The sequence below is a fragment of the Urocitellus parryii genome, chromosome 1 (assembly GCF_045843805.1).
Source record: "Urocitellus parryii isolate mUroPar1 chromosome 1, mUroPar1.hap1, whole genome shotgun sequence".
Classification (NCBI taxonomy): domain Eukaryota; kingdom Metazoa; phylum Chordata; class Mammalia; order Rodentia; family Sciuridae; genus Urocitellus; species Urocitellus parryii.
The window spans coordinates 157,787,304-157,800,096 of NC_135531.1; the positions used below are offsets into that span (position 1 = coordinate 157,787,304).

A 12,793-nucleotide genomic window follows, 5' to 3' on the forward strand; every position below is an offset into this window, starting at 1 on the left:
CACCCAAGTGTGTCCTGCGCACAGGCGTTCAGGTTGCCTGACGATGAGCAGAGGCCCGGGTGGGGGCAGCTTGGTGCTTCTCCAATGATGTCCTGAGAGGTTGCCAAAGACCCCCAGGGGACAGCATCCTTTCAGCTAAGAGCCCTCCTCTGTTCCCTGAGCCCTGGCCATGCTGATGGGTCCTCAGGAGACCCCCGGCTTCAGCCCCACCCCATTCTTCTTCCTAGCAGGGATTGGAGGAGGGAGGCCAGAGAGCGGCAGGGCCAGCTCCTGTGTCCTGCTCCTTTCCAGGATCCCAGGGCTCTGATGCATAGATGGCCCTAAACTGGCAGGTAGGAGAGTGAGGGTTTTGCATTTGGTGGGACCCAGAGCAGGCATCTCCAGCTCATTGGCCCTGCAGTGCCCTCGTCTGCCAACAGGAGGGTCCACAGGAGGCTGCAACAGAGCCTGAACTCTGAGTTCTAATCTCACACCCTGACTGGGCAGCTTGGGTAAATGTCTTACCCTCCACACACTTCTACTTTCCTCCATGGAGATAACAAGGCCTCACCTGGCTGACTCGGCAGGCTTGGATGGGCATCACTGGGTGATGTGGTCTCAACAGTGGTGGACATCCCAAAGGAAAGGCATACTATGGAGGCACACAGTAGGACTCCTGCTGGCATTGGAGAAAACATAAGCACTGTAGGTGAAGAACACTACAATTGCCCCGGGGGGTAAGTCACAAACCATCTGCAGCCTTGAAGGGGCAGCTCCCAGGGGACCTATGCCTGTGTGACTGAATGCAGGGTCGCCATTTTGTACTGTGTGCATCTGCACGATGTGTGGGTCTTGGGTGAGGTCTTAGAGATGCATTATGGACTTGGTCTGCGTGCATAGCAGCAATGTCTGTGGGCTTCAGGGACCTGTGCCCATATGTTTGTGGGACTAAGTGTGCATGTTTATGAGGCCCTATGCTGGGGAACTTGGTGAACTGCAAACATGGTGCATATTTGTGTGGCTGAGAGAAAATGACCAGGGAGGGGTCCAGGAACAGCCTGGGAGACCAAGGATTCTTGTGCCAATCCAAAAGGGTCTCAGTGGGAACCCTGCCGCTCAGAGGTGGGGAAGAGGAGTGCCTCAGCCTCACTCCTGTGCACCCAGACGTTGCCCTTTCAGAAAAAAAAAAATGGAGATGGAACTTGGGGGTTCTTGAAATCTGAAGTAAGGGCTTACAGCAGGTAGAGATGGCACACAGGCTCAAGCCCTGCCCCATAGCTGATGGCTGCTAAATTCTTGTGCCCACCAGCGAGAATAAGGCAAACCATGAAGGAGGGAGAGAGGAAGGGGAGACACAGAAGAAAACAGAAAGGAAAGGCCCCCCCAGCTCCTCTTCCCTCCCCAATTTCCAGTCTTTCATCTTTCGCAGGCGGCCCTGGCCTTAGAGGGTTCTGCCAGCCCCACAAGCCCCCACAGAGCCGGAGAGCGCCCTCTTTGCAGGACCACCCAGTTGGATGTGCGCTTTTCACCATCCCCGGGCGAGCAAGGCAGGCTGTTCCCCACCCCAGGAATCCAAGCAGTGGGCTACATATGATCTCCCCTGAAGTCAAACGAAATCAAAACGCAGCACACCCAGGGACACACACGCACACGCATGCACACGCACACGCATACGTTCTCCCTGGGGGGCAATCTGCTGCCCCCTGAACCCCACCCATCAGCCGGTGCCTAGCCACGGGTGCGTCTGCACCCGTCAACAGGGCGCCTCTCCCCAGTGTCCCGCGCACGCCCGGGGGTCTGGGGCGAGCAGGTGCGGGCAGCAGGGCCGGCGCCCCTCGTGCAGCCCCCGCCGCCCTCCGCGGTGACCCGCCGGCTGCGCCCCTGCCGCTCACACTCTCGCCCTGAGCGCAGCGGAGGGCGCGCGGCGGCTCCGCTCGCTCCGCGCGGATCCCGGCGCTGTTCATTCATGATCGGTACCCGGCCCCCGAGACCAGCCCGAGCGCCGGCAGGGAGCGCCCAGGGGCGGGCGGAGAGCGGCTCCCGCACCGCACGCGGCGCGGGCTCGGCAGCCTCGGCCGGGCGGGCGCCGGCCCCGTGTCCAGCGCCAGGCAGGCTCCGGGGCTCCGTCCTCGGCCCTTGGCGAGGGAACCACCGGCTGCGTCCTCGCTCCCGGGAGCCGTGGCGAAGGCTCACCCGAGCCGCCGGCCCTGTGAGTCAGTGCATGTGCGGGGCTGAGAGGGAAGCCAGCCGCCTCCCTGAGCCCCAGCCCCACGCTCGCTGCGTTCCAGGCTGCAGGCGAGCTGCCGGGGCTCCCGGCTTCCTCCTTTTTTTCTCCTCCAATTCGGAGTAGAGGAGACACACTGGTTTCCTTTCAGGGGAGGGGAGGGCAGGGCCCCGGGGTCCCAAGTCGCACTCAAGTCTTCGCTGCCATGGGGGCCGTCATGGGCACCTTCTCATCTCTGCAAACCAAACAAAGGCGACCCTCTAAAGGTAAGCAGTCCTTTTTCCTTTTGTTCCCCTGGCTGGGTTTGGGGGTTTGGGGTGCTGAGCTGGGGTGGCCATCTGCCTCCCTGAGTCTGGGCCCCCATCTCCACAAGGAGCCCAAACAGGTTCTTGGATCCAAAGGAGTAAGGAGGGTTGGTGTGAGCACCCAGAGGAGGGAGCCAGAGTGGGTGCTGGACCCAGAGGCACCTGGACCCCTCTGGGGCACCAGGGGCCGACCCTCCTCTGGGGAAAATCACCAGGAGCAGATTCACAGGTGGAGGTGACTGGATTCTCAGATGAAAATGTTGGGAAGCTCTTCTGCTCCCATGACGGATGGCAGGGGCGCCATCCAACAAGGGTGCTCACACTCACCCACTGCTCCCCTGACCATACCAGGTGCAAACCTGCTAGTCTCCCAACCAGGGAGAGGGGGCCCTGCTTGCCCACCCCCTCAAAAAAAAAAAAAAAAAAAAAAAAAAAAAAAAAAAAACCTCTGCAAGCCAAAAGGAATCAGCTGCTGCCAGGTGGTGAAATTCCCAGGGCTCTTGTCCTGGTGGCTCAGGAGTCAGTAGGAGCAAGGGCATCTCATGGGCGAGCTGCCAAGGTCCGGGACCACAGGGCACTGTCAAAGGGGGCTGAGAGGGGAGTTTCCGTTAAGGTTTAAGAGGCATAATACACTGGAGTCCCTCCTGCCTACAGCCTGCAGCTGTGTGTTCCCAGCTAAGCTGGGCCATGTCGCCAGTGACTTGTCAAGGGGTCCATGTGAAGTGGGGGCCATGGTGCCTGTGCAGGCCTCCTAGCCAGCAGTTGGAAAGTTGCTTGTTGGGATGTAGAACCTGGAAACTATTAGGAAAAGAGAGCGACGGGTTTGGTTTTGATTAATGTTCACATGCTGTTGTGAGTAGTGGAAGGATTTTAAGGAACCTGACACTGAAACATTCAAGTTCTGCCTTTGGAGCCAGATCTGGTTACAGGTGGGGGATACGCGCATATCCCTTGTGCTGGCCAATGCTCAGAAGGGTACCAGGGCAGTGGTGGCCCTGGGAGACAATGAGTCTACTCTTAGGACTTGGGTCATCTCACCTTGATTGGAACCAAAGAGCTCCCCAGGAGTAGACTGTCCTTGAAGGCCCTGGGAAGAAGGGGTCCAGGATCCTGGTCCGGTCCCCAGAAATATCAGGCTGGCTGAGCACCAAAGAAAGAGTTCTTGAGTGCAGACCCCAAGTGATGAGACCGGGACAGAATTTTCAGGCCAGGACACAAGAAGAGGCTTTGGCCCATTCACAAGCTGAGTCCCACATCCTGGTGTCAGGGAGGGACTGGTTGCCCTTTGCTTAGTCCTAAGCAGGACAGATCCGTCTGCAAGCCTTGGCAGGGGACTTTGACCTCCAGAGCCCCGCCTCTCACAGATCCTGGGATGTTGCTTGATTGGGGACAATGTTTAGCACCAAAGCCAGGACCCCTTCTCCTATCTCACTACCGTGAGGTCCTAGAGATCAGAAGACTGTGGAGACAAGAAATCTTGGGGGTTGTTTTAAAAGAACTTTCAACACCTGCACTCCCCTTAAGAGACAGTTAGGGGTCACAGAACAATCTCGGGCTCTAGAGTCCAGTGACGTCTGGTGTAACCAGCTTCATTGTGCCTTTCCTCTGTGACCTTCAGCAAGTTCCCTCACTCCTGAAGCTCAGTTTTCTTATCCATCTAATAGGTGGGATGCTGCGTAGCAGAGGTGAACTAGAGGTGTGGGAAGTGGAGGGAGAGAGGACCCTGCCTCGTACACTGTGTTGGCCACAGTCACCAGAGACTCATAGGAGATGCTTACAAGGATGAGAGGATAGAGTGACAGACAGACATGGAGCTAGCTCCTTTAATAGGACTGGGGACAGCAAGAGCTCAGACATTACCATCCACCATTCCTTTGTGCTACCTGAAACTCCAGGTCACCCTGAATCAATTCCTGCAGGACTCTCAGAAGCCAAAGCTCTCTGCTTCTCTCTCCAGAATCCTAAGAAAGAGAAGGGGGATACCAGCATTCATTGTGCCCCTACTGTGTGCCTGGCACACTGCTAGGTGTGTTATCTGCGTGCTCACTTAACCCTTACAACAGAGATCCTAGTAGGTCCAGAGCCACTGCCCAAGTCCTGGGTGTTGGGCACTTCCTGCACAGAGCCTGAAACACTGGCTTGAAGTGTCCAGGAACGCAGCTGCTCGCCTCCCCGGGCAGCTGCCCTGCAGAGTCTTTTCTCACTTTCGCTTAGTGGAATGCTAATCAGAGGAGACCCTGACTTCCAAGCTGCCTCCCTTGCAAGGGTCTTCTGCTGATTGGCATTCCACTGAGCAAGACAGAAGGGCGGTGGCCAGGTCGCTGTCCCAGTCCATGCCTTGTTTTCTTTAAAAAGAAGAAGTTACAGTAGACATTTTCTTAGGCTCCACTTGGTTCTCAAATTCTACGGTTTGATTGCTGATGCTCTCGCTGGAGCTGCTGCTGTGATCTCTGCAAGGCTGGGCTCAGATCTAATTAGATGCAGTCAGAAGAGAGTGGTTGGGGTTTTCAACCCAGCTATCAGTCCCCCCCCACCCTCGCTGGGTTCAAACCCAGGCTGCACCACTCACTAGTTGTGTGACTAAGCCTTGTTTTCCTCAACTGTAAAACAGGGACAGTAGTAGTTACTATCTTAAAATAGCTGTTGAGTTGTGTGCATTTAAGGGATAATGCAAGTCAGACACTTAGCAGAGTGTCTGCTGCATAATAAGTGGTCAGCAAATTTTAGATTACTATACAGTTTATGGCTGTGTTGTTTGGAACTTCCATATGCCCAGAGTAAGGCCACGCTGGAAGGAGGCAGTACCTTTGAGAGTCTAAACAGCTTGAATCTGGAATGTTCTTCCAACCCTGTCCAAGTAACTAAGACCAAAGTCCTCGGCTCTGAGACCCTGATCCCTTGCTTCAGTCTCCAGCTGGCCTCTGCTTCCTGCCTGGTCCTGAAAACTACACAGCCTGCTCAACTAAAGCCCTGAATGCTTTGAAAATATAATTTGGAAATACATACATGTCGTTAAAATACACCAAGGACTCTGCATGATTAGTGCTGCAAAGGAGTGCACCTAGCCCAACTGGGAAGCTCAGGGAGAGGTCCCTGAAGGCAGAGAAATCTCAAGTAATTGAAGAGCTCTGCCTCTGAATAAAAACATCCAAGTTCACTCTCCAGCCTTCTCTCTGTTTGGGATCTTTGTGAGTCTTTAATTAAAAACTGGTAAAGGCGTGCTTCTGGGATTCGGCTTCTGCATCCAGTCCCAGGCAGTTTCGGACTCTTGACAGTTTTATTTGTGCTTCTCATACCAAGGACCCTGCTCCTGGGTTTGAATGGCTGAGCGAGTTGGGTTAGGGGGTTGGGACAACTAGAGGAGCGTCATGCAGGTGCAATTGCTGGTTGTGGGGGTGGGAGGGCAGGAGAGCTTAGGGAAGCTGACTCTAGGCCAAGACCACCTAGGCTGAGATTTTCCTATAAGCAAATACCCCTCGTTGCTGGGTTATGCCTCCAGGACTGAGTGAGGCATTCAGAATTCTGAGACGGGGCTGAGCCTTGCTCGGGTCTCTAGAATGCGCAGGGAACTGCTTTCTGGAAGGCCGCGTTGCAGGACAGACAAAGATATGGGGCTGGTCTCCTGGCTTCTAAATCATGGAGCCCCTTGGAGAATTTATGGAGGCAGAGTTTACCCCGGAGATTTCAGAGTGTATTGATGGAGCGGCACGTTTAACCTGGAGGCATCCAGGAGACCGGCGAGAGGCAGGGTCATGGAGAAGCAGATCTTCTGCGGTCGCGCAATCCTGGCTCCAAAGGACCTTTGGCAAATCGCTTCACCTTGGAAATGCCAGTTTTTTCCTTTGTAAAGGGGAATACTGAGGGATAGACATGTTTGAGCATCCAGCTTTGCCCATCTCTGCCCCTTCGCCCAGTAACTCCGTAGTAGTCTCTATCTCCCTGTCGGTCTGCTAATTAAAATTCTGCCCACGCTCCACGACCTCGCTGAGCAGTTTCCATACTCAGGAAGCCGTCTCTAAGCCCCAGGGAGAAGCAACTTCCCCCATCTGAATTCCTAAACTCTGTTAAGGTCTGAGTTCTTAGGAGTCACAGGTCATGTTTGGAATTAGGTGACCCTGAGAGGTGTTAAGCTCCTTCCCCATCACCACAGTCTCGGCTTCTTGGGGCAGGAAACTGAATCATTTTTCACCATTTCCCACTCAGTTCTTTGCACACAGTAGGTACTCGGTAAATACTTCCCAGGGGAAATCATAAACAATGGTGGCCCTCCATGATTTCCTAGAACTGCTGTCCCTGCTGGGAAAGTGAGCTTCCCCCTGAGATTTCAGTTCCCAGCCCTGGACTTGGAATGAATTGAGACTTGGTCTGCTGGCTTTGAATTGGCTTTGTCCATGAAATGTGCCGAATCTGTTTATCATTTAGTAGGAAAGTGCTGAGAATAGTGTTCCTACCCCCAGCCCCCGATATCCACAAAAGTGTGAGGAACCCACACCGAGAGCCAGGCACATCTCTGGTTGCTCAGTTCCATAAGAAACTCAGTGGAGCTCGAGATGAACAGCACAGAGATGGAAAAGGCTGGAAAATGTGTAGGATTTCCTGCCTAGAACCCGTGGGGCTTTTCATTCTGGACCCTGGTGAAGGACTTTGTCTACCTGGAAGGGCTTTGCTCACTATCAGCTCTGTAAACGCCCAAGTGCAGGAGCTGATCTCACAAATGAGCAGGGGCTGAGCGGCTGCATGAATAAGGGCTCAATAAATGAGCAAGTGAATGAGGCAACTGATGAATAAGCAAAGAACGACAGCAGGAATGATTGAACGGGAGTGGGTGAGCACCCAGGGTGCGCGTCCGGGGACCAGCGGATGACTGGCAGGGTCCTAGAAAAGCGGTGATGAAGGACTCTTCGTGAAGAATCAATATTGATAACCATGCTCCCCAAATCCCGCATCTAACCCTGTCTTAGTCCCGTCTTGTATGACTAATAACACAAGACCACAGATCAGGGGCCTGTTCAAGAAAAGAGGCTCATGTTGGCTCATGGTTCTGGAGGTCCCAGGTTGAGAGACACATCTTGTTGGCAGGGTCCTGAGGTGTGCGTCCATCCCGTGGTGAGGCACAGGAGGCCCCTAGGTGACCTCTGGTCTCCTTCTCTTCTTATCAAGCCACCAGGATTCAGTGATGGGGCTCCCCCCACGTGGCCTTACCTGCTCCTGATCACCTCCCAAGGCCCTGCCTCCAAACCCCATAGTGGGCTGTCTCCCTACCACCTCCATGGCAGTAGGACTCCATCATGATTTTTGGAGGGAACAAACCGTACTCAACCCGAAGGAATCGAGGGTCCGGAAACCCTGGTGCCAATGAAGAGCAGACTTGTAGCAAATGATTCCTAGAAATGAGGAAACCAAGAATTCATCAAGAAGAGTCCCGGCCATTGTTTGGAGACCAGCAGGTATCCAAATTGACCTAGGGAAGGTCGGGGAGGCGCGAGAGACTGTTTTCCCCTCTCTTGTGGAAAGAAAGGCCCCAGGGACTTCCTGTGTCCCCTTGCATTGGGGTTCCACTGTACCCTGTCTGGGTGACATCGGGGCTCTATGTCTATCTAGACATTTATTTTTTAACTTAGCCCATCCCATAATTAACCTTTAGCATTGCTTCCCTGCTGTCACTTCTGTCCAAGGTCTACTCCAGCCTCACCACCCACCTTCCTCTCCCCGCTCACCTGGAGCCCTCCCCGTGTCCTAGCTCCTACACACCCTTCAAGGCCTTGTTCCTGTGGGAAAGCCCTCCGGGGCAGCTGCAGACAGCACGTCCCTGGCTTCTCGGTTCCCACACAGCTGTCGCTGTCCCTTCGATGCAGCCCTGAACATGGGAAGAGACTGTCCTGATGGCTTTACCCACTCATCTCTCTGCCTTGCTCTTGGGGACTGATTTGTATTCCAGGGCCTGTGTCAGGCCTGACACTGGGTCCAGGCTTAATGGATGTGGGCTGGTGGAGGTGGGGATGGATGGGCCACGGCTCGTGTTCTCAGTGGCTCCCAGTGGTGCCGGGATGTTGGCGATGCAGATGAGAAATCCGAGTCCGCCTGCTCGGGGAGAAGCCTGTGACATTCTGCATAATGGCCCTGGAGCTGCCGTTCCCATTCATCAGGCAGGCGAGGAACAGTGTTTAGGGGAGAGAGGAAGAAAGAGACCAAGAGTCCTGGGGCCTTCGGAGGGACTTGTTTCCAGGCTTCACCCCCGCTCCAGGTAGCGTTGTAAGTAGGTCACCTCCTGGAAGTAGCTTCCTCGGATGGGATGGAGCCCCTCCCTGTCCTAGTCAGGGGTGGTGCTCTGCGTTACCTGCTGGCCATTTCAGCCAAATTCAACGCTTCGTCAGTGCAATGGTGGGGGGCGTGGGGGGGTGCACTGCACTCAGGTGGGAAGCTGGGCAGAGGGTGCATTGTGGCCAGGGTGCATCGCGGCCAGGACCACCAGGTTAAAGTGAAGGCTTGGGATCGCATCCTCCTCTACCGACCCACAGCCTATCTCACAGTCTTTCAGTTTGCTCCTCTGCAAAATGGAGACAGTGACAGTCGGTGTCTCCCTTTGGGCAGGGTGGGGTCGGGGAGGGTTGCAGAGGGCGGGCGCACACCACTTGTCCTAGGGGAGACGGTTCCAGCCCTTGGGGTAACCCCTGCTCCTAGCATCTGCTCACCCTTGGTGATCTCTGTCCTGTGTCCTCTGACTCCACACCTCAGAGGCCCAAGCCATCATATCCATGGTCACTGGAATGTCTCCGGTGACACCATGGGAACTTTAGAAGGCAAAAGGTATGAATATGTGTGTCACCTGCGAGGATTGGATAGGACTTGGACAAGTCAGCTGGCCTGAGTGGCCTTTTATCTCCGGATCATCTAGAAAATTAAGGCTCAGTAGTAAATGTGATAACACATGTAAGAAACGGTGGCCAGCACATAGCAAGATTGCAGGAAAAATAGGTTATTGTCCTCTAGGTCTTTGCTTCTCAGAGTGTGGTCCTTGAGCCAGCAGCCTCGGGAGTTTGTTAGAAACATAAAACTCCAGGCCCAAACCCAGGCCTTCCAAACCAGAACCTGCATTTTAACAAGATCACCAGTCGGTTTGTATGCCCACTGACATTTATAAGCATTAATGATGGCTAAAGTGGGTCAGCCACTCTCAGTGCCAGGCACCGTGGTCCCTTCAGCCCTGCAGGACAAGACACTGTTGCAGTTCCCATTTTGCAGAAGAGAAAACTGAGGCTCTCGAAGGAGAAAAGCCTTGCTCAGGGTCCCAGAGCTTAAGATTTTAACCTCACACTGACTTCTGCCCCTTGGGCCTCAGCTTGGGAGCCAAGGGGCCTGAGTGGACAGATAGCCCAGCCTGGCCAAAGGTGTGGAAGAAGGCGGCCAAGCACTGGGTAGCCCCACTGAATAACCAGACCACCCGTGGCCACTTTCAGCCCATCTCAAAGCACCCTGGATCTGTCTCCACTTAATCTGACACTTCGAAAGCTTGAATATGAAATGATTGGGGGCAGAAGGCCAATTAGCAAATTCATTAATAGGATGAAACCTCTCTCCTTGGCTCTAATCATTTATGTGAACTAAATTTTTCTCCCTTTGTTACCGCCATCGGGTCTGTCAGTAAAGGATGGAGCACTGAAACATCTCCAGGCATGTTAGAACCCCAAACTTTCAGCACCACCCATCAGAGTCAGGGCCCCCACAGTGTCCAGAGGGGCAGGGAGGGGTCAGTCAGTTCCTGAGTGGTCATCATTGCCAAGGAAAGAAATGCAAGGGTTTGTTCTACCCTTGCAAGTGCACGGTGGCTTTCTGGTTAGTTCCCCATCTGTCCTGAGCTGCCCGTTGACCTAAGTTCATGTTACACATACGTGTGGTCCAGAGGTCACAAACATAGACTCTTGGTTAGACAGACCTGGATTCAAATCCTGGCTCCGTGTCTTATTAGCTATGTGGCCTTGGACAAGTCAGCTGGCCTGTGTGGCCTTTTATCTTCACAGGATCTAGAAAATTAAGGCATCAGTAGTAAATGTGATCACGCATGTAAGAAACGGAGGTCAGCACGTAGCAAGAATGCAGGAAAATAGGTTAGTGCCCTCTAGGTCTTTTGCTTCTCAAAGTGTGGTCCTCGAACCAGCAGCCTTAAAGACTTGTTAGAAACATAAAACTCCAGGCCCCAGCACAGGCCTTCCAAACCAGAACCTGCATTTTAACAAGATCACCAGTCAGTTTGTATGCCCACTGACATTTATAAGCATTGGCCTAGAGCACACATTACAGAAATATATATTGCATTATATAAAATTATATACCAAGATGGAAAAATTATGTATCAAGCTTTGACAGCTTCTGATTCAAGCCTCTTATTATAGATGCAAAACATGAAGTCCAGAGAAGGTGAGTGGATTGCCTGAAGTCACACCGCTTCTGGGTCCCTCCAGGCATCCGAACCCCAGGCTTCCCCAGCCCTGCTTGTCTTCATACGAATAGTTACGAAGTCAGATTTCCCCAGATTAGCGCTTCTGAAATTGAGCTTTTCTTTCTTTTTAATAAAACAGAAGTGCCGGACTAGGTATGCCCATTAAGTTTTAATTTACTAATTTTAAATGTTATTCCAGCCAAGTGAGAGGCTGAATTTTGATTCTGCCAGCCGTGGCCCTAGCCATACCTCCACGTTCTCTGCCACATCAAGTGTGACGAGGGTCATCCTGGGTCTTCCTCTCAGTTTCCTCTAAGACCAAGGGGACAGACCTGTGCAGCTAGGACTCTCCTGCCTAAGAGGCATGGGCACCGCTCAGGATCCAGAGCAGGCTGGGGGTGAGTTGATGTGCAGAGCCTTTGAGTCGGGATTTGAAGGCAGAAAATGTATCAGAAGTTAGCAGGAGTCCACACAGACGAAGGAAGGATCCGGATCACGGAAGTCAACTGCCTTTTCCAGGGGGCTCGGCGGAACCCCTGTGGGGGGAGGTGACCTCACCTCCTTTTATTTTTATAGTAGTTCTTTGACAGATGCATTATCTCATGTTGCAGGGTAGGAAGCGGGTCTGGGGGTGCTCAGGGAAGTCTTGCTTGGCTGGTGATTAGAGAGCAAGGCCTTGAAGCCTGCCTGACCCCAAGGCTCCCTGCTCATGGCCTCCTGCCTACAGCATGAGGTCAATCAAGCCTCTGATCCCCTGCCAGAGGCGGACAACTAGCTGCTGAGCTCTCAGCAGCTGAAAATAGCATCTCCACCTCCTCTTGGCCCTCTCGGTTCCCCACCCAGGCCTTCCCTGGCCCAATTGAGGGGAGGGCGCTGATGAGGCCACACCACTCCAGCCACCTCCGGGAAGTCAGGGCGGTGGCACCCAGGCCCTGTCACCGTGCTGCCCTCCTGGCCCAGAGTGACCTTCCCAGGGGTCAGGTATGTGTCAGCCCGGCTCCCTTGGGGAGGCTTCCCCACCCACTCCAGCTGGGGTGGCAGGGGCAGGGGCCTCCCTCCTGTGCCCTCGGCCAGCCCTGGGCTGAGGACATGACGTCCCCAAGGCCAACGGCCACAACAGCCACATCGCCGAACTCCCCGCTAATGGCCATCTACACAATTTAAGGCCGAAATGGTAAACTTGGTATAAGGAAGTTGATCAAAATTCTGATTTTTTTCCCATGATGACTATTTTGGTGACTTTTTTTTTTTCTTGAAATATAATCTGCTTTCAAAAACACGTCTCTTCATAGCGTCTGAGCCTCTATCTTTTCAGCTTTCGGGCATCTCTTGAGGGAGCCGATTAGGTGTCTCAGCTTTGGAGTTAGAAAACCAACAAAGAAAAATGGTTGTCTGCATTGGAGTCCTACTGTGCGCCAGAGGCTGTGCAAAGTGCTGATAAAACAATATTTATAATGAGTCAGAAGAAATGACCTTCACATGGCCCACGTGCTGTCTAAGTGTGGTTGGCACTTTGATTTAATCTCCAGTGGACCCATGAGGTGGGCAGGATGGTTAGTTTCAGGTCAGAGGTGAAACCTCCTACTATGAGAAGCAGGCGCTGATCTCCCTGCTTTATAGATGGGGACCTGCGGCTCTGGGAGAGGTGATGTGCCCAGGTCCCCCAAAGGCTGGTGGAAGAATGAGGGCTCCATCCGCACTGAGGGACTCCAAAGATTTTTCCTCTGTGCTCAGAGGCCTTCGCGTCCACACAGAAAAAAGTGCCCGAAGCTTCCGCGTCTTGGTTCTATGTAAGCTGTGCAGGACCCCAGGGAGTAAAGGACACGACTGGACCCTTGCCAGACGAGA

General features: G+C 53.6%; 1 protein-coding gene across 5 annotated transcripts in view; it reads left to right on the forward strand.

Moving 5' to 3' along the window:
* Nucleotides 1–12,793, forward strand: part of Kcnip1 (potassium voltage-gated channel interacting protein 1) — a 318,927-nt gene that overhangs the window by 123,795 nt on the left and 182,339 nt on the right. For 2 of the 5 annotated variants that reach the window (XM_026401311.1, XM_026401316.2), the window contains exon 1: nt 2,409–2,469. The exons of 2 other annotated variants lie outside the window; for them this stretch is intronic. In XM_026401311.1, coding sequence (XP_026257096.1) covers nt 2,409–2,469 — 61 coding nt within the window. Of the gene's footprint in view, nt 1–2,408; nt 2,492–12,793 lie in introns of those variants that run through there. One more of the 5 variants, XM_026401315.1, reaches the window with a different exon arrangement.